The sequence below is a fragment of the Setaria viridis genome, chromosome 4 (genome assembly GCF_005286985.2).
Source record: "Setaria viridis chromosome 4, Setaria_viridis_v4.0, whole genome shotgun sequence".
In the NCBI taxonomy this organism is placed as follows: Eukaryota; Viridiplantae; Streptophyta; class Magnoliopsida; order Poales; family Poaceae; genus Setaria; species Setaria viridis.
The window spans coordinates 39691855-39713221 of record NC_048266.2 but is presented as its reverse complement, the minus strand read 5'-3'; the positions used below and the strand labels follow the sequence as shown (position 1 = coordinate 39713221).

The 21367-nt window shown below is 45.1% G+C and overlaps 2 protein-coding genes and 1 long non-coding RNA gene across 4 annotated transcripts; all 3 read right to left on the bottom strand.

Annotated features, from left to right (window-relative positions):
• Window positions 1–1222: 1222 nt before the first annotated feature.
• On the bottom strand, window positions 1223–4007 carry LOC117851939 (uncharacterized). The gene is made up of 2 exons (XR_004639685.2): window positions 2498–4007; window positions 1223–1727 (listed from the first exon to the last, which is right to left on the bottom strand). It is a non-coding gene; the product is annotated as an uncharacterized lncRNA (long non-coding RNA).
• Window positions 4008–7379: 3372 nt separating this feature from the next.
• LOC117852163 (uncharacterized) lies at window positions 7380–15519 on the bottom strand. Of its 2 annotated transcripts, none has more exons than XM_034734137.2 (13): window positions 15292–15519; window positions 13329–14469; window positions 12437–12655; window positions 12111–12337; window positions 11509–11583; window positions 10935–11006; window positions 10367–10465; window positions 10200–10271; window positions 10004–10118; window positions 9671–9739; window positions 9263–9569; window positions 8728–8845; window positions 7380–8639 (listed from the first exon to the last, which is right to left on the bottom strand). In XM_034734137.2, the coding sequence occupies exons 1-13, from the start codon at window positions 15412–15414 to the stop codon at window positions 7677–7679; spliced, it is 3600 nt and encodes a 1199-aa protein (XP_034590028.1). In that variant the 5' UTR covers window positions 15415–15519; the 3' UTR covers window positions 7380–7676. The 2 variants fall into 2 exon arrangements, with proteins under 2 accessions (XP_034590028.1, XP_034590029.1); XM_034734138.2 differs by having other exon boundaries at window positions 12111–12331; window positions 15292–15518.
• A 2925-nt stretch (window positions 15520–18444) lies between these two features.
• Window positions 18445–20309, bottom strand: LOC117853310 (uncharacterized). The gene is made up of 2 exons (XM_034735705.2): window positions 20117–20309; window positions 18445–20022 (listed from the first exon to the last, which is right to left on the bottom strand). The coding sequence occupies exon 2, from the start codon at window positions 19905–19907 to the stop codon at window positions 18765–18767; it is 1143 nt and encodes a 380-aa protein (XP_034591596.1). The 5' UTR covers window positions 19908–20022; window positions 20117–20309; the 3' UTR covers window positions 18445–18764.
• Window positions 20310–21367: the final 1058 nt, after the last annotated feature.

Below are 21367 nucleotides of genomic sequence, written 5' to 3'. Positions count from 1 at the left end.
AGGTTGCCGGCGGAGATTCGGAGGCGGGGCATATCCGCATGGCGGCAAGCAGCTCGTCGGACGGTCGGAGTGGGGGCCGCCGGCAATCCGTCTGAAAGACACCGGCGGCGGGCTGCGGGTCAGGAATCAGGATCCGATAATCGTACTCAATGCTAAGGATTAGTATGAAAATAAGTATACTTTTGAGAACTTCACCTATGGTATAGATAGCATGGGTGAGTAGTGAGTAGCATGGCTAGTATAAGGGTATTATTAGAATAGAATTTTTGCCAAGCAGTTTTTTTTCAGCAAAATTTTTGATGGTTTCGTTAGGAATTTCATTTCTCCCCGTTCACCTCTCTCGTCCTCTTATGTGACTGGCGGCGGCGACCGCCGCTACCGGCTGGGAGGATGGAGAGCGGCGCCGTGTGTTTCTACAGGAGCGACGGGGAAGCGGGTCAACGGTGACGTGCGGGCCCGTGCGAGCAGCGGCCACCAGCGGGAAGGGTGGGTCCGCTCGAGCAGGATCGAGCATTCGAGCGGCGGTGCGCAGGTCGGAGCGCGGCCGATCCGGGCAAGTTCGCGCGAGTGGCGTCTAGTGGAGGGCGGTGATGCTCGAAAACGGCGGCGGCAGCGCTACCTAGCGGACCGAGCCGGCGGCGCTCCACGGCGGCAAGTTGTTCCTGCCATCTGCTTTCGCCGGGGGCAACGCTCCCATGAGGAGGTCCGTCGCCTCTTCCTCATGGACGCCCACTAGCAGTTGTTGTACGGTTTGGTGGTCGGCGAGTATGGCCACCACGACGGCAGGTCGTCAACGAGGGAGCACCCTCTGAGTGCATGGCCGCCGTTGCATCCCTCGTGCAGGCAGTTCTCATGGCCACTAACCCACTGTCCCGTTGGTCTGTAAGCTCTAACAGCAAACAATGACACGAACACAAGCTATACAAACTGAGAAGGTTTCCAAAGTGTCTATCGTCATTGAGTCTCTTCTTTCTCTCCGCTAGGCTGCCGTACTAGCTCGCCGTCCAGAAGAACAGCTAGTCCCCGGGCTATCATGCACGTCGATGACGATGAGGGTGAATGGGTGATGTGCTTACTGCCTTGGAAAGAAATGCTCACTTGATCCGTTGATAAGAACCAATTATATTTCTAGACAATGAAGCTAGGAGGAGACCTAAACTTATACTATTTACACATGTTCAGCTGACGCATCAATGGTTCAACAGCTAGATCAACTTATCTCTAAAAAAAGTTGCATCAGTGTTCTTCCCTTAACCAGAATTAAGATCATGAGTTCTTGGCTAACAGAAGACATTACAATACAGTAACGCTTGCCCTCTTGGCTTAACCAAATAGGCTACCACGACTTCACGAGTTGATTAGGCATCACTTAGTAATTCACTGACACTGACATTACAATAACAACATAGAAACAACTAAGAAAATTACACGAGTTTCACATGAGGTTGACTCTTACAAGTTGAACCAACAGCTGACTGACAGAAGCTACAACTGACTCTCCCATTTAAACCAAGGAACTTGGAGCATACTGGTAACTTCTCGACGATCACTAGAGTCAACTTCTTGCATCGCCTCCCAAGGATGGAAGTACAACACCGTGGCATTCAGCACTTACACTCCGCCTCGTCTTCCATATCTCAGTGTCTCTGTACTCTCTCCTTGGCTGCTTCAGTGCTGCAGAATATTATTGTGCCATGACCACCAACCTCCTACAGCAAGTCGTCCTGCTGGTTACATAAGTTTTGTTTGAGTTTAAGAATAGACTAACAAATTGTAGAATTCCACATGTAACACTGATACATTAGGTACCTTAATGCGAGGGGGAAAAAATCTTAGGCAACACAATATTGACAGGCAGCATATAAGCAACACTAACAGTTCATGACACATGGTACAGATAAAAAAAATGCTAGAACCATCATGTTGGACCATCAGAGTTTCAGTTTCATAAGTTACATTCATAAAGTTTGATAAATTCTGACATAATATAGTTAAATATCTACTTTGATGAAACACTGCTATGCCTGCTGACATTCTATTAACAAGCGTCAGGCTATTTTTTGGCTAATTTAATTCTTTCAGACTTCCACTTATAATTCTGTTAGTGCTCCAAATGTCAACATGATCTAAGGTGAATCCTAGTAATCTTAATCAGGTAGAAACATTTCACCTCTAAACTAACACTAACAGAAAGTATCACTGACAAAAGCTCCAAACTAACACTAAAAGATACCGGTTTAAGTATCACTGACAAAAGTATTAAGGATGAATGGATGATAGATATTAGGTGTCGAATAATGAATCAATGAACATTTTTCACACCACAACTCTATCATATTCGAAGCAAGAATGTTCTGGCACTGGTAAAAACCGCAATACTGGGCACAAGCAATGAATGTTACCTGATTCCTCATTCAGATCAATCCATCATTCCATATTACCACTACTTGTCGAATCTGACAAACACAAGGAAACTGAACCATGAAAAAGAAAGTACCCAGAGATCTGACGGGAAGCAACCGGGCAGGGGGAGTCGGCAGGACGGCAAGCAACCGGGCAGGGCGCGACGGGGCCGAGGTGCTGCCCTCTGTTGGGGCGCCGGCAGCACGTGAGCGACGCCCGTTGGGCGCCTCGGTCGGCAGCGCCGCCCGTGACTCTGACGGCGGCACGGGGAGGCGCCGGCGATAAAAATTCGACAGGGGTGAACGTGTAGGCGGCGGGCCGAAAAAAACTGATCCATCCAAATAAATGGTTAGATCTTCTATACACTGTATACTACTACTGAGCGGTAGTATTGAGCTCCTCGCCGAATGGGCGGTGCCCGGTGCGCGTCGCAGAAGACGACGATGTCGTCGAAGCTGAGCCCCGGCACCTTGGTCCATCGCCGCCGGGCAGGGTTGCAGAGGTGGAGGCCAGCTTTGTAGGAAACGAGGAGGACGCCGTGGACCTGGAAGCCGCCTTCGTCGGGCCCAGGTTCGGTCCCGATCGAGGAGGCCGCCGGACCCGCTTCCTGTGGTCAGTGGTCCCGGCGGGCAGGCGCGGAGGTCGATGGCTTCAAGGCGGACGCGGGGGATATTTAAATTCAAGCGACAGATCATTCAGGACGAGTGCTCCCAAATGCAAATGCGATACTCAAGCCCGGCACACACTTGTTGATGAATCAAGCAAACAAATGAGCACAGCCGTCCACGACGACGTTGTGGCCGGAGATGTATCTGGGCTCGTCGCTGGCTAGGAAGAGCAGAGCCTCGGCCATGTCCCTTGTCTCAGCGAGGCGGCATTCTTGGTGAGGCCCACGACGGCGTTATTGGAGGCGTAGGCGTGGGGGCTGAGGCCGTTGAGCACGCCCGCGACACTGGCGACGGAGACGATGCTCCCGGCGCGGCGGGGCGCCATGGCGAGCGCTGCGTGCTTCTTCTGAGCGCGGCGCCCAACGTGTTGACGCGGAGAGCGCTGCGCGTGTTGAAGGACAGAATGCCCGTCTGGCGGCCCCGCACTCCGGCTTTGTTGCCGTGGCGCCACAGCGCCGGCGCGCTTCACGTTCTCCTCCACGGACACGTAACAGCGCACGAAGCTGACCTGCGAGTCCATGGTCCAGAGCCGGTGCGCGTACTACTTCCACGGCATCAAGATCGCAAGGCGTCAGCGTCGGCGATCGTGCCGACTTCCGAGAGGAAGGCGGCGCAGCAGGGGAAGGTCTGCGTGCTCTGCATGAACTGATGGACGGCGGGGGTGGACGGGCTGAGCGCACCTGGAGGCCGCGCTCCGCCGCGCGTCGGAGGATCTCGACCTGCTGAGACTAGGGGCACCATTAGCAAGCCCAGCGGATCTCAACGGGCAGTAGAACCCAACTCGCGCGGAGGAGGAAGACGAGCGAGTGGGAGAAAGGATAAGGTGCGGGCATCGCCGTCTTTTCTCGTGCTCCGTCCACGCTGGCTAGCATACATGTCTTGCCATGTAGGCGAAAATGGCAAGAAAAGTTAGAAAATCTTCTCTCACCACTGTCATTTGAAGATGTATCGTTGGTAACGATGGCAAAAAATTGGGATATTGTTCCTAGTTGACATCCATTGCTCTAAGCCACACTCACACCCATAATATCTAATAGTTGATTTTTTACATCCGCACCCGTTGGGTGTCAGGCACCAAGCGAGTATGCGCATAGCAATACAATGTACAAAATATATTGATATCAAATAGTATAATTTTTGCATGAAAATTATAATTTGAATAATATATCAAAGTAGTAAGCCAAATTTTCAAGTTTCAACCTAGTATCTAACAAAAGACAGTACAACCACAATACAACATCAAGTGGTGCAAGTACAACCAAGGGACCCTAGCTTTAATTTATTTTATATCACAAGACATATTACATGTTCAAAGTTCAGACATCTCGTACTAACCCCATTGCATCTGTGCATAATAGAATATGGATATTTTAAGGAAATATGGATCATTGGATAACCATGGGTGAACCCTACACCCACAACCGTACCAATTGGTTGCTAGCCTCGTAGGCACCCGCATCCATGTGTGGATGCTTTTGACTGACATGTCATATCGTGGCTACCCATAAACTTTCATATAATAATATGAAGGGAATCAAATATTTTTCCATCCACGAGAGAGAAAGAAAAGGAATGAACATGTAGCTTTGCATTAACTTATTAAAGAGAGATGGAAACAAAACCTACATGAATTGATGCACTGTGTGATATAGCAAAATAAAGCATGGATTGGTTTTAATTTCTCTCTGATAGGAAGCGTCCATCCAACGGCCCACCGAACCAGAAGCTCAATGGTGGCTGACCACCTTTTTTTTTCCTCTTCCCAGTCCACCAAACCAAACCAAATCCCCGCTCAGCCTTCTATCTCAGCAACGGTCACCAAAAAATCTCCAATCCCCACCAAGCCACCCTCTGAAGCTTTTTGAGCCACTACCATGGCGCACGACGACAGGAAAGCTCTCTTAGCAGCGCTTTAGAGTACTGTGTGCTCTACTGCGGTAAGGACAAGCCATATCAATATGGCGCCTCCTCTTGTTGGTGGCCACAAGCACAGTTGTGTCTGCCGTCTGTCTACATTAGAGGAAGTGGACTGCCTGTTGGAGAGTGGTATGGATGGATGTTAGCTTCCTCCCATTTTCCTCAATGGAGTGCTGGCCCAAGTCTAGCTTGGAGCATGAGATCCTCGTATTTGATGCCATAACTTCAAGCTTCCGATTCATGCACCATCCCGAGGTCAGCTCACCTGCATACCAAATGACAAGCTTAGGCGGAGTCCAGATGGTGACGGAGGTTGACGGTGTCTGAAAGCTTGCTGACTATAAACTCGAGCTCTGAGTGAAAGTTGATTAATCCAACGAAATTTTCTACTGCTCTAGATCAAAAGCGTTCATGCTAGTACACTTGTCCTGCTTGCAGGAAGCGGTCTCTGCAACTCTGAAACGCATGACATGTAGATTCTATTGGAAAATCACCTTGATCATGTGAGTTATCAGGACTCAATTTGGTGCTGCAACACAAGCAAAGTAAATTTGACTACTATGATAGCTACTTGCGAGCTAGTTTTACTACCTGCTATTTCTGCTACTTACTTGCTAAGTTACATTAAAAAACTACGGTTTTGTATAAGAAGAAGCTGAATCTTTTCCCGGTCCAGAAAATCCCCCGAACCCTGGCTTTGCCGGCAAAGGGGATTTTTTTAACCTAGCCCGAAAATTCACTTCCACAGGAGTCGAATCTAGGACCTAGGGTGCTACATAAAGGATAAAACATCGCCACCATCAAGCTACAAGCTCGTTCACCTAAAGGAGTGACATCACTCCTCTACTTACTGGATAGCTTATCCTATCTTGCTTATAAGACTTGTCCTATCATTCACCCCTAAGTCTTGACATTTAGATTTCAACTACATCAATCCTTGTATGCAATCCTTGGAAGATAGCTTGCCCAAGTGGCTTTGTTAGCAAATCAGCAAGCTGTTCGGTAGTGCTGATGTAGTTGACCTCAAATCTTCCCTCGATCAACATTTGTGTCAATGTGTTTGCTACGAAGACTGGATTCTTGCTCGAGGCAATTGCAGCCTTGTTATCCATCTTGAGCTCAAATGGCTTGGCTTCTTTCATTTTGGATTTGTCCAAATAATCTCGCCAACCAGATGTCTTGACAAGCAGCAGAGGTATACCCTGCTTCACTGGATGAGAGTGCTACCACTCTTGGTTTCAGGGAGGGCCAATTGTTTGGCTTTGAACCGAGGAAGAAAATGCTACACCTTGTGCTTTTGCATGTATCATCATCACCACTTCACCAGCCATATCACCGCCTGAATAGGCCAGACATGGAAGGCAGTATAGGTAGGAGGATTCATGCCATGGCAGGAAGAGAACGCATCCGCCGGAACGCCTGTCCAGCATAGCTCCTTCAGAGCATGGCAGGGTTGCAGAGGTACAGGTTCGAGCCGTGTACGGTGGTAATGTATCATGATCCTCATGTCACCTTCATAATCCAACTGAGCTCTAATTATTTTTAGTTCAAAATTATATAATATTATGGTCCGCTCGATCCTTAAATTAGAGGGGTCTTTACCACCCTACTTGAACGTGCCTTCACCCCTGATTGATCTTGCTCGGAGGAGTTGATCTTGCTCGGAGGAGCGGAGCTGCGCTGAGGATCGTTGCCAGCAACGCAATGATGTAGGGTAAATCCACACAATTCCACACACACCCTTGATAGACATGTGAGTCCAAAAAAAAAGTGCCTACAGGTCACCCTTTAGCTTAAAAGTTCTCCATAACCAAGATAAACTTGAACACCCGCATGCGTCTTCTCCGGTCTCAGGTCGTCAGGTCATTCTGAACGGTTCAGATTTCATGTTGCAACTGTTCTCTGTTCCAAATTGTAAGTCAAAACCGTTCCAAATTGTAAGTTGTTTTGACTTTTCTAGATTCGTAGATATTATAATGTACCTAAATATACACTATATCAGTGTATATTTAGACGCATATTAATATGAATAAAAAAAACTAAAACCAGGGAGTAGAACACATGGTCCAACTTGCCCATTGCGATGCGACTCACCGCTCATCAGAAGTTACAATGTGCGAGCTCTGATAAGCACAGGTGTTCATAGATACTTTTTTCCCCATCACAAGATGTTCATGGATATGGAGGGCAACCCTCAGCGGAATGTTGAAACAATGAACAAACTGATTCCTAACTTGCTGGCTTTCTTAGAAAGAGAAATTCTGCCGAACCTGACTTAATTGCCTCATCACAATATAGTAACCCATAATCAGCCAAAGTGTATGTACAGACTACAGAGCTCAGAAATTTTTGCAGAAACAGAAGAAACTGAAGAAAAATGGCTACACGATGGAAGAAAACACTCGGAGAGTTCTTCAACCCAACGGGTTGACTCGCATCTTGTAGATGTACTTGTACAATACAAGGTATAAAGAATGTTTATAAGCAGCACCATCCCGCCAAACACATGTTCCCAGCCTAGGTACAAAATTAAACACAAAGCAAACACACAAGCAAGCCCCGTCCCGTCCCCTTTCCCGTCCAAGGTGTGGAGCAGAGGCCCATGCAAAAAAAATGTCTTGCCCTTGTACGTGTATGTATATCTGCAGTAAGGTGCACAAGCACATGACCTCTATAATACAATACCTGTCAAAATGCGCTCCATGCATCCGTTCCATGTTTTGTCGGGCTGCTTGACGTCTCTGTCGGTTTAAACGGCCCAGTTCCAAAGGGGTCCTCATCATCAAATGTGTAGCCCCGGTTGTTGTAGTCGCTGCTCTTCATGGAATCAAACCTCGCAAATGTATCCGTTCTGTCATGGTCGCTGGTGCTGTTCATGGAATCGTACCTCATGAAGCTGTTGCCCCCACCTTGATCAGAAATGCTGCGGAAAGAATCAAACCTCGCAAAGGTGTCATTACCGCCATTATCAGCATTGCTCCGGAAGGAATCAAATCTTGAGAAGCTGTCTCTCTGTCCAAAAGAATTGTTGTCGTGCATGCCAAAGGAGCTGTACTGAGACATTGTGTCAAATGAATCGTCTCCTGCTTCGCTGTACCTTGGCGTGAAGCTTGAGTTGTACATTGGTGTACTCGGAACTGAAGAATCAAAAAATCCCTTTTGCTCATTGCCATACATGCTGCCAGCAGTAGGAGATTCTGCTCTGCTTGGGCCAGAATCAAACAGTGATCTCTGCATTGGGGTGCTTGGAAAAGAGTCGAAGAATGGTTTCTGCATCGGCGTACTCGGAACAGAATCAAATACTGATTTCTGCATCGGCGTACTCGGGACAGAATCAAATACTGATCTCTGCACCGGTGTACCAGGGACGGAATCAAAGAGCGACTTTTGCATCGGCGTGCTTGGGACGGAATAATCAAAGACTGAGTTTTGCATTGGTGTACTAGGGACGGAGTAATCAAAGACGGATTTCTGAACTGGTGTGCCTGGGATGGAATCAAAGAAAGGTTTCTCCATTGGAGTACCAGGAACAGAATCAAAAGATGGTTTCTGTTCCTTGGCAAACAAACTACTAGATGAGGAACCTCCAGTCCTTATCGGTGGAAGACCTTGTGGCCCAAAGAAGAGATCTGAATCACCATTCTCACCATCCTGAGAAACAGGTCGTGGAGGTAAGTACTAGATAGTGCAGTACATCTACAACAAGATACGATGTCAGAAAGCGTGAACAGAATCTAACCTTATGACCAAAGTTCCACAGGGAATCATTATCAATGCCATGATCAAACGATGGGGCCCATGAATGTCCATCATAAGTGTTATCTCCATGAGCAGAGGAATTCGTTGCTCCACGGTTACTGTAAAATGTACCAGTGCAATAATAAGATAACAAAAGACTAATTAAAATACTAGTATGCAAGAAGTGTCATTCAAGCTTCCTTTCCAACAAAAAGTGTCGCTTTACCAGTATGCAAGAAGTGCGTTTCACCTAGAACATTCAGGAACCAAATTTCCTATACGGCTACACCAGTTAGATTAACAGCATATTGAGTAAACAAAGCACTAGCAGAAGGTTGGCTTATAGGATAGGCCAATGGTCTAAATAGTTTCAGCAATTTGCCGAGATCATGCCCAAACCTGTAATATTGATTCACTAAGAAAATTGGCAAAGAGCTTAAGGTTGTATTCAGAATAGATAAGGTAACAAGTAGAGGGTTCCTTTCCTCTAGCTAAAGATGTGCATATTTCATATAAAATAAAAACATAATATATACCTGACGCTTTCAGTGGCACGTGGTGAGATGTCATTTGTTCCAGATTGCTTTTCGGTAGAACCATCCTCTCTGTTCTTGACAGGACTAACTGGTGGACTTTTTACTGACTCTGGTTTGCTATTGGATGGTGTTGCTTCAGGTTCGACTGCCTGCTCCACAGCAGCAGCAGTAGATTTATCACCCTTCTTGTCTTCTTTCTCTGTTGATGCCCCATTTGCAGACACTTTGACATCTTCAACAGTAGGCTCACTCTTTGGTACAATGGGAGGTTCCACTTCAACTGTTAGTTCCTTTATTATGGAGAACCCTGGAGAAATGCAAATGGAGTAACATAGTTTAAAATATAAATGTTCAACAAAAACACATAGAATAATGGAGATCCTGGCAGAATCAAGATTCAAGGCATACCTTCATCTCCAAATCTGTCCCATTCTTCATCCCATGTGGCTGCTGTTTCCTGTATTCCAGGTTGCCAACCTAAAATTGAATAATAAAAGCAAAGAGCAGGATCCATGTTAGCAATTGGGATCAGATGAAGCCCTGAAACAAATTTGGTTTTGCAATGAATAGTGCATTTTGCGTTGTTATGATGCACAGTAAAATAACCTAAGATTCATTTTGCATTAGTTCATACCTGACAAACTGAAAATTAGAGTACGACATTTCATTAAATAAGAGACACAACCAGCACAGACCAATACTGGATAGAATTTAATAAACAAACAGGATAGTAGCAAGTACCAAAAGGAAGTTCCACCAATGTAGTTGGCTTAGCTCTCAAACCATATCTCTTGCACTGTTCATTCAATGATTTCACAAGCTCCTCAAGATCAGACTGTATCTTATTAGCCCGCTCCTATGAACAGAGGAAAAGATGATCAGGGAACAGATGTATGGCGTAACCAAGGAAATATATTAGAAGAGCAAAAATACAAACCTGAAGCTTTTCATCACTTTCATCCCCTTTCTGTAGCTTAACTATGGCGTTGTAAATTTCAAGCTTCTTCTCCTGCAAACATAAGAAATAAATACTATGCTCGCAGCCAGACCTCAACGGTGATAGCTCACAGTTTTCCAGATAACTTGATAAAATCACAAGTATACCTGGATCTCACGGAAAGTGGCCTCATCCATTGTTAGCTTTGATGCCACATCTCCAACCTTCTTGCATCTCTCATCATATTTTGCTGCAAGGGATTGAACCTGAATATAGAATTAAGAACTGTGAGATTTATGTAAAACTGACCTAGAACAGAGAGCCCCCTCTTACTCGTCCTCATACAAGGGACTTCACAGGGTATAATCAAATTGTAGCACAAAATATAATGCCCAAAAGTGTCCTAGCTCCTTCTAAAGTAATATATGATATGATTCCACAGGTTTAAAATTCTTCTGAAAGCTCAACTTCTTGAGATCCAAGACTTGTAACTATCTCGAAAGCATGTCATAATAGGAAACTTGAACAAACATTATGCTTGACATATCACAATACAGAACAATGTAACAGCATAGTTAAATGAAATGAAGGCTAAGATGCTGGAGATTTGATTTTCATCAATCTTTAATGCTTCGACAGCACTTGCACTTCAGAAAGCACAAACTGTTTGCCCAAAAAGGGTAGGAAATATAATCACAGAGCTCATTTCTTAATCAAGGTTACAGAGAAAATTACCTCACGTTTATCAGCAGACATACTTTCCGAGACTTCATTAAGCCTGTTCTCACACCTACTTTTGTAAAGAATCTAGGATAATATAATGAAAATAAGTCAGACAATAATACATCAAAATAGTACAAATATTTTATACAATGCAGTGTCATTCAGCACTTCATATATATGTTATATCCTTTGTCTGTGGCTCTTGTTGGGTTTCATCAAGGAAGTGAGCCTAGCTCAACTGGCTAGGGTGGGAGGTGTGGTCATGCACTCCAACCACCCAGGTTCGAGCCCCTTCTAGCTCGAATTTGGGTGCCTATTTCTTCTTAATGAAAAATCGCCTAGCTCCTCCTAGGTTGATCTAATTTTATCTTGTTGGGTTTCATCTATGGCCTAGCCCAACTTATTTGGGACAAAAGGTTCTTTTTGGGGGGTCGATGATGCAAGTTAGCAAAAGATAGTTATGCAGCTAGATGGCTAACTAATGAAATTGGAGGGTAAATGAAAATGATAGCATGGGAATTGAAATTAGTTCAGTAGAACCACATGTTTCTATTTAAAGAAAGGCATGATGCTAGAGAATACTCACAAGCTCCTGCATCTTGGTGCGATAAAACTCGGTCTTCTCTCTAGAATCCTGGATTTCCTTTTCCAGTTCTTGGACCTTCACAGAAGATTAAAAATATGTTATGATAACATATCAGGATAACCTAAATGAGTAGAATTGTATGAAGTCGAAATCTTGAGTTTCGCCAACCAAAACAAATTATCTAGACATCAAGTGCCACTGCCATTTTGATTACCATAGGAAATACAATTGGAACATCTGAAACAATGTTCTAGTCATTAATTTGTGTGCCAAAGAATTTTAGCTTGGTTATATTTTTCAAGTTTTTAAACCTTTCCATGGTCATGAGGTATCCAAGAATTATTAACCGTGTGACGCTTGAGCTGTTCGAAATAATCTGCTTGCCTCACTGGCACTACAAGAATGGTAGGGTTTTTTTGTGTGGTGGTGGTGGGTGGGTGGGTGGGGTGGGGGGGGGGGGGGGGATAGATTTCTTGTCAACTCAACCGTGGTTAGAAAGACCCGGTTCTGAAAAATCACTTCAAAATATATTTGCCATTTCTTCTGTTTTCTCAAATCTTAAGACATGAAAGCTCTTGAAATAAGGAAATAGAACAATATACTTTCTTATCAGAGTCTGAAGCTTCCTTAAACTTTGCTTCTAGTGTGCCTTGTTCCTCCTTGCTCAGCTGGCCAACTAGATGTTCCTCCAAGACAGGGATCTTTGGCTTTTGTTGTTCTGCCTTAACAGTATCATCAGCATCTAAAGAAAGAGGCCTTCGAGATGGTGGCTTCATGGATGGCGGAAGCATCCCATGATGTGGTCCTTGCATTCCTCTATTTGCTAATCCTTCAACAAGTGTTCAGTAAAAACAGCATCATTGATAATGTACTTACTTACAAGTTGGTGATAGAAAAATCAACAAAGCAGTTTCTCTTGGATAAATACCTGTACTTGCATGAGAAGGCGGTCCACTAGGGTTTCCTGCAAACTGGCCAGTAGAGGGTAGCGAGGTGCCCTCGGCCCAAATACCATCCGGTAGTACATCAGGAAGAGGACGATGCTCTCGGTGCCTCTCCATTAAGTACACGGCAACACAAAATTCCTTGAAAGACAGCATCCCATCCTTATCCTGGTCAGACAAATCCCACACCTTCCTTAAGATATCTGTAGGTGGAGATGAAGATTTTTAGAAACTTTATATGAATATAGAAACTCAATTTCAGAGGAAATTTGTACATCAGAAGTAATTCACAGTGGGAAAAAAAGATAGTAAATGCGGAACTCTTCAATGCACCTTTGACACTGATAACATAATAAGTTGTAAATTGAAGTAAGGAATATCAGAGCATTGTGGTAATGCACAGGGACACTTAATTCCCATGATTATGATGCTAGGCCAAGTAGAAAACATCGCTCAAATGATATGAAGAAGCACTATGTGAATTCAATGTGCAGCTAGTAGTTGAAAAGTAATTGAGTAACAATATATACATGCACACAAGAGATGTACTGACAACAGCTAGCACACAATAGTTCTGAATGAATTTGGTACCCACAAAAATTAAGGAAACATTTAATAAATCATCTAAAATACAAGTTTCATGGCAAAAAATAAAAAGGAAAACGGAATGAAGGAGATTACAGACAATAAATGGACATCTCAAGATAGAAATTTCAAAAAAAAATTTGCAGGTTATACTGTGCATATAGTTACCAACATACTATTTGCTTGGATTACTGAAAATGTAATGAGTAGCATCATCAGCAGAAAGAAACATGGCTATGAACTACAGGATCTAGAAAGAGCAGAGTAAATATAAAGGGACATGTGATGTACCTCTTGGCAGCCTCCAACTTAAAAATAGATTCCTTGCCTCTTCGCCAGTGATCTTCCCATCACGATCCCTGTCTACCTTGATAAATACAATCATATATTTCCTGACATCCACTTGAGTGATTTTCGGCCATGGGGCCTGAGAGTGGTTTGGATTTGAAGGAATTCCACCAGGAATATTTGCACTCACTGGTCCTGGAGTGCTTGGTATAGAATTAAATTGTTGTTGCCTAGGAGCTGGTTGACTGTGTGGCAACTGGCTAGTATGAGAAGGAAGTGGCGATATAACCTGCGCGGGACCAGCCTGCATTGGCTTGGGAGGGTGATGAGGTCCAGCAGCTGAGGAAGGAGCTGTAGAACTGGGCAGATTATTTGGGACGTTGGGGTGCAAAGATGAGTCTTGTTCCGCTTGTGGAGTTGCCGAAAAGGGGTCAACACCAAAAGTTGAGTTAGATGACAATCCATTACCCAAGGGTACCAATGCCTTGGAGTCATTAACTGATGGTCGTGAAGGCATCATGTTTAAATTTGTTGAATTTGCGTTGGCAGGCGTTGTAGCACCGGCCGTCTGAGAATTGTAGCCTGGTAGAGGAGTTGAATTCTGTGCTGAAATTCCTGCACTATTAAGGTTGGCCTGCGGAGAAATACCTCTGGTTGGAGCTTGTGAAGTTGCACCCAACGGACTTGCACTCCTCTTACCACTAAACCAATCAGTAGCTAGATTTGTTGTGGTTGAACTAGTATGGTTTAGTCCACTAGGACCACCTCCGACAGGTGGCCTGGAAGCAATTCCCTGAGCAGGGGGCACAGCGTTTGCATTTGGAGGTTGTGGCGGCCTGACTTGTGGATTTGATGATGCACCAGGAAGCACTTGTGGTCCTCTTATAGCATGATTCTGTTGACCAGACCCTAGTGCTTGAGTGGCATTCGGGGGGCTAGCTGCACTATTTGTCTGAGGAGCAGCAGTAGAAATATTTATCCGAGGAGCAGGAATCTTTGCAGCAGCTGGACCAAACAATGCTGACCTAACAATATCAGGTGTCAATTCTCGACCGCTCTGAGCTACTGTGACAAGTTTAAGCGAATTGTAGAAGTCTTCACGCCCAAGGAAACCAGTCCGATTTTTATCAGCATACGTCCAAATCTGAACCACGGAAGAAAAATACAGAGCATCAGTAAGAAGCAAATGCAATTGTAGTGTGCAGTTCAATAGTGTTTAAATTTCTAATGATAGCAACATTCCAGTATATTACAATTGATTGGATAGTGCAATGTGCAGTTAAGTGTGGTTCCAAATAATGGGTGCACAGCTATTTCTTCCAGCTAACACTTGAAATGCAGCAAATGCTTACAGCAAAAGGTTGGCAAGTTTTGCAACAGCAAAGAAGTACTCCTCTAAATGTTCATTCTTAAAACTGTGATTCTCTCATCCAGAATCCAAACTTGAACAGCGCAAAGACACACTAAGGTAACCCTGTACTGCAACTTGGATCCCAACAGCATAACAAGTGGAAAGCCCCAAACCTCAGTTGTCTACACTTGCTAGTGAGAACATCATATATAGAAACTTAAAGTGATGTTCCAAGCTTAAATTGGTGAGCTCACCGTGCTATAGAGATAGAACGAGCAAAATTGCGAGCTAGAGCACGTAATTACGCAGCTGGATCAAGGCAGGAGTAGGGACATCTAACTGTAAGCATGAAGCACTGAAAAAGCAGCTAAAGTTGATCTGCTTGGTCGGTGGGAAAGGACGACATCCATAATGAGCAAAGCAGAGCAGGCTACAAATCTGGGCGCCTCGAGCCCACTAGAGCTCGAAATCCCGAGCGGCGCAACTGGCCTACAGCAACCACCCCCGCGATTGGAACCGCAGGGTGGCTCGAGTGCCACAGATCGTCGAGGCGCAAGGCGAAGGCGCGGAATTGGCGCGCGGAGCGGCGCTAAGGAGGGGAGATCTGAGGTTCACCTGCGCTAGGACGGGCTGCGGGAGGCCGGAGCCCTTGAAGAAGGCGACGGCCTCCTGGCCGCTGATCCGGCCGTCGCGGTCCAGATCCGCGGCGCGGAAGTAGGCGTCGAAGGCCGCCTCCATCGCCCCCAGCAGAGGGCGTGGGCGGCGCGGCTCGCTGGGGCGGGAGGCTGTCGCCGGCGGCGTGGGTACCCGGCCGGCGAGATCGGGGGGAGTGGGCGGGCGGGTGGAGGCGCGGGTCGGCGTGCGGGCGGTGGTGGTGGTGGGTATATTGCCTGGCCTTGTGTCGTCTCGCCCGGACGGAGATGAGTTGCATTTCGCTGGATCCTACACCTCCAGGGGCTTTTCTGTAAAAAAGTAGCCGTGCAAACACATGTCTTTTTTTTTCTTCCTTTTTTGAACTGGTGCAACTGCAAACAAAATGTTGGTTCATCGAAGGCTTAAGAATTCAGACCAGTGGAGTTAAAAGTTGAGAATAAATGTACTTACTGCCAGTTATTAAGTGTAATCGTAGTGTAAGATACAAAACAATTGAATTTCATCAAAATCATAGTCTGATTTCACCAAAATTTATTGTGACCAGTGTCGATCCACCAAAGAGTGGATACAAAATAGAGGCGCATTGCCATATGCTGAGAAGAGTTTGCATTGGACCTGCTCACTTGTGCTTTTTTGCAGATGCAGCCGCTCAGCTTCAGGCTAGACACTACGAGTTGCAGCTGCTGATGGCTGGTTAGCCGCAGCTCTTGTAGTGGCTGGTCGGCTGCAACGGCAGCTAGCTTGCCGAGCAGGTTGATTCTACAATGTCCTTACCAAGAATTAAAAAAACTAGAAAGCACACCAATTTTATTTTGTTTATGGTGGCAAGAAAAAAAATTGATCCATCATTATAACCTTTTTTAACATTAAATGAGCATTCTCATTCATTTTTATTATTTCTCTCTGTTGAAGCTTGATCGAGGCTTAAATATTTTGGAATGCACCTGTAAACTTATCAATGCACATGATAAGCTCAAAAAGAAGAAGAAAATTGGCTGCAAATGTTAAATGGCTGAATATACTCCGGCAAACCACAGGGCTTAGCAGAAGTAGCATATATATTAATGATACATCATCCATGTGAGCATACATGCTAACTTGTTGAGTTATTATTAGTTAGTCGATCTATGTTGCAGCCGACATGTACATATATGTTACACATTATTATCAAAGCCTCCAGCACAAGGGGCTCTGTATAGCTAAAGGGAGATGCATCATGCATGCCAACATCAACAACGCACACTTGCTCACAACAAGATCGATTATTTTTAAGGAAACAAGATCGAAATTAAATGATGCGCATATACTGTTCACCGGAAGTATGTGATTTAATTTTATTCATGAATTTATAGTTCCTTTTTTATTATACATGCGTCTTTATCAGAGAAGATATTTTTTTCTCGGGGGGTGGGGGCGAAGGACTAGGAGAATTCATCTTTTTGGGCAGTGGAACTGGATCGCATTTCTCCTGGATGACGGTGTGACGGTAGCTCTTGCATCCTGTTTAATTTCAACGTACTTTGCAGTGCGGCATCAGCACATACATGTTATATAAATTAAATTAAGTAGAAATATTGTAGTTTAATCTGCGCCGCGTGTCCTAATTTAACCCGCTGGGGGGCCCATCGGTCAGTCACTCGATCAGCAGGGAAGGCGCTGAAGAAGCACGCTTTCTTCGTTACCATACACAGTGCATGGATGGACAAGGCACTGGACAACCTTTGTGGTATCATATCATAAATATATTAAATTCTTTTCTAGTATCATAAATATAGTTATAAATATAATTATAGTAGAGGTAATAAAGATGTAATCAAATGTGTTGTACTCCCTCCGTCCCAAATTGCTTTTCTAGTTACTGAACATTTGATATGCACCAAGATATATGTTATGTCTAGATGCATAGCAAAAATCGTGTATTTAGAAAAGCTAAAATGAACAGTAATTTGGGAGAGAGCGGATGGCTGGCTGGAGCAACCAACCACTGTAGCAGGAGGATGTTTGGTACACCATTACATCATCCACATGGACTTTTGGAGAAAAGGAAGGAAGCTAATAGTATAAGCTGCCAGCCTGTCATGTTTAATCCCCATCACCTCTTCTCTAGTTCTCTTTCTCTCTCACACACACACACCAGATGAGTGAGATACCAACAACAACATGATAATTGATAAAGCCAATGCAAAAAAATGGTTAGGCTCCTCCAGATCAGATCTGAACCCTCAACTCAATCAATTATATAAATGCCACTCTGATTGCCCACCAAACTCTCGCTATTTCTGGTACAAGCCCAACTTCTTACCTTCAAACTTTTTACAGGGTTACTTGCTTCCAGTTTCAGGAAGAGTAGCTGAGCCTCCCTGGCACATCTCTCAGCCCACCACCAGGATACAGCACATGATTTCGTCTGCCCAGTTACTGTCACCTTTAGGAACTTGGGGGTTGAAGGGGAAATTAGTTCATTTCTCTTTCATCACCCTGCGATCGCTCCCAAAGAGGAATGGTTTATCCAAACTAGCCCTTACCGTTACTACTCATGCACCTTCATGTATGACAAATGCTGATGTGTACGAGGAGGCAGTATCGTCCAAAGTAACAGGGCTGGACGACCATTTTTCAGCGGCGATACCAATCGTCATCTAAATTGAACTGCAATGTCCATGCATCATAGCAACTTCGCATCATGTAGGCTTTTCTTTTAACAAAATGGAAAGAACACCAATGATGGTTAAGCATTTGGAAATGGTGAGCTAACGACCAAAGTTTGGAAAGCAGCCAATTCAGTGGAAGGGCTCCAGAGTTTAACCAAATCACTTCACTTGGATGCACATTTTAGGAGCATAGCTGTTGCAGCTACAATGTAACAAGCAGCACAAACAGACTCACACACCAATCATGAAGGTATTATTAGTTAGTACATTCCTTTGATAACACATAACTTCTAATTCTACCATAACAAAGCAATCATGTTCACTAGTAGTTACGATCAAATACACAGATCTCTTGCATGTTGTCACAATCTTCCACATTTTAGGAACAAAACAGATATGCATCATAATCACAAGGGAGCAAATGAATCATGGGAAGGGAGGTAACTACTACAAGCTCAGTATATGAAGACCATTGGTTACAGCGTGCCATTTATTAGAATGATGATATGCATAACAGGTACAACTAAATGGGTTTGTCACACTCCCTATTACTAATGACATCAAATGGGAAGGGTGGAACAGAAACAATACGGTAGAAATACCTTGTCACTTATATACCATAAAACAAGCACATTTGTATAAAAAATCAAAGCAAAGGCAAGATCTACCGAGAGAGATTTACCTCCTCTCCCTCTTGGTCCGAATAACCACTTCAACATACAAAAATCTCACAACAAGCATAGCTAAGACAAGCATCTGCCGACTATACGCTATGGTACCTCGCTAATCAGCTTTCACCGAAGCTGAAGTTTCGGCTGCTGTAGGAGAGGAACACACGTTGTGCAACACCTTGCTGTCGGATGAACAGTGTGACGTTTTTAACTTCTTGAACTTCCATACAGATGTAATCTTCATCGACGCCGTGCCGTCACCTGGGGCCTTTGCATCTGCTGGACTCCCATGCTTTTCTGTTCCATTTCCATTCGTCTTTGGCTCATCCTGTCCTATAGGTTGTACAGAGGGTTCTGTTTCCTTGGGCTCTTCTGTTTCTTTATTGTTATGTTGGTTCAGAAGCAATTCCTTCCTCTTGATCTTCACTTTCCGAGCAGCGCTCAAGTTTCCAGTGCCAACTCCATTATCAGTAACATCGCCTCTACTCTTTGCAGCATGCCTAGACGGGTCATCACCACCATCATCAGGACCCCCATGCTTGAACAATGGAACAGTTGTCTCGCTAGATTTCTCCTCACAGCATCCATTAGATAAGCCACCGCCAGCCTCAATTGGCGCATGAGTTGAAGAACCATTGCAAGCATCGTCACGACCTTCCCTGTTACCTTCACCGGGGGCGGCTCCATCTTTGCCATCACCGGCTTTGCCGCGAGGCCTCTTGGGTGGTCCAGTGTGAGAGATCCTCGGTGAGCTATTCATGGCACGGTGCAAATTGCGTGCGATCTCTTCATCGGACTGCTTGCGCCTCCTAGGCTTGGGAGCATCCCCCAGGGTTCCATTGGGCCTGTACAACATCTTGACCTGGACATGCTTCTTCCTCGACTTGACCTTGAACTGGAGGCCGTTCCTGGACGTGCCTGTCCTGGAAAAGGAATCGAGGAACTCCATAGCAGCCCGCGCAGCGGCCCTAGCCTTGGCGGCCACGGCCGCTTTCTCGGCCGCGGCGGCTCGGGCAGCCGCGGCCGCATCGGTAGCGGCTTCCGCAGCCGCCCTCGCCGCTTCGATCATTTCCTCGGGCGAGGAGGCCGAGGCGTTGGCGGCGAGCGCCATCTCGCGGAGGCGGGCGGCGAGATCGCCGGAGGCGAGCGGGGACGGGAGGGGCTCGGCTGCGTCGCAGGAGGTGGCCGCCGTCCTGAGCCCGGCGAGCAGCCGCTTCCGCGGCGGCAGGTGGGTGTTCAGATCCGACGGCTCCATTTCCAGATCACAATTCAAACCATCTCGGCGGGGCACCGCAAGATCGAACGCCGCCAGCGATTGAATCAGCTAAATCTGCGCGACCATCCCGAACCAGGCAAGGCGGGGAGAGGCCCTAGCAGGGGAAATAAAAATGGTTCCTTTAGCATCAGAACCATCGAAAACTTGGTCGAATTGGTAATAAGAGTGAAGGGGGAGAGAAACCCTACCTGTGGGTGCGCCGGGTGTACGGGGATCGGCGGCAATTTGGAGTGGATTTTTGTGGCAAGAAGAGGAGGCCGGCGAGCTGCGAGGAGGAAGAGGCGACGAGACGAGGCGAGGGGATCCCAAAACCCAAGGCCACGGGGGCGGAGGAGGAGGAACAGATCAGGCTTGAGAGCCACAGTTTTATTGTTTCTTTTCACCACCAAGCAAAAGCATTGCTCCTCCAGTTTTCCGACACAAACAACATTTAAATGCCCGTCCTCTCTTTCAAGTATCATCAAACTCTCTGTTATTCCAAATTTCAAACCCATTGACAAAAAAAAACTTTCTTATCAACAATTCATAGTAGTAGTACATTGTTAAAAAAACCAATTCATACCTATACTTCCCTCCACTTAAAAAAAATACCTATAGATACCTATATTTTGGACATGACAAGGTTTTAAATGTGAACCATAGAGCTCGGGGTGACGAGAGGAAGGGACTCCAACGCATGATTTTATTTGCACTTTTCAAACACGTGAATTTTGTCCCCTTGGTCAAATTCTCACCTTCCAAAACAATTATGAAACGTGCAAATATCTCCAAATAAAGAGGAGCATCAAGAAATTGTACTCTAGAAGAATATTTTTTATAGAAACAAACACTTACACATGCTTGCTCGGACCTATGAACTATGAACATTGATAGGGTTAGCAGGGGCGGAGCTAGGCCGCTTTGTTGGGGTCAGCTGATCGCAATTAATTTTCCAAAAACAATGATTAAATTACTGATGATGACCCCAGTCTTTAATGGTGATGACCCCGACACCGTTCGGTTAGTAAATCTCGAGATTGACAAAGTCCTAATGCATTTGAGCCATTGGTTTTACAGGTTTATTATTTCTTTTCATTTATGGATCTTCTTATTAATTGGTGATTGTTCCTCGCTATAGTATGGAAGAACGGTGTCAGCTTGCGACTCCATCTTAACAAGGTTCTTGCCACGGGCTCACATGTGTATGGTTTTGCACTCCGTCTAGCACACATTCAACAACCATGGTGTCAGTGCGTAGACCGACAATCTACCGAGAGGTAGCCTGAGGTAGTGGATTTGTTGGTGGGATCTCATCGAGATCAGGAACACGAAAAGAAAGTCATCCGCGAAGATTTTTTGTAGAATTAATTTTATAATGTTGTTATTTTTTTAGATTTTGTAATGTGTTACTGTAGAAGTTGTGTAAATACTTTGTTGATATCCGAAACATAAATGACTAA

Excerpts from the sequence above, each read along its gene's own strand:
- LOC117852163 (XM_034734137.2), bottom strand. The coding sequence starts at position 15,414 with ATGGAGGCGGCCTTCGACGCCTACTTCCGCGCCGCGGATCTGGACCGC. Across the intron at positions 10,466-10,934 it reads TGTCTGCTGATAAACGTGAG|GTTCAATCCCTTGCAGCAAA; the intron begins GTAATTTTCTCT and ends TTCTATATTCAG. Across the intron at positions 8,846-9,262 it reads CGTGCCACTGAAAGCGTCAG|TAACCGTGGAGCAACGAATT; the intron begins GTATATATTATG and ends TACATTTTACAG.
- LOC117853310 (XM_034735705.2), bottom strand. The coding sequence starts at position 19,907 with ATGGAGCCGTCGGATCTGAACACCCACCTGCCGCCGCGGAAGCGGCTG.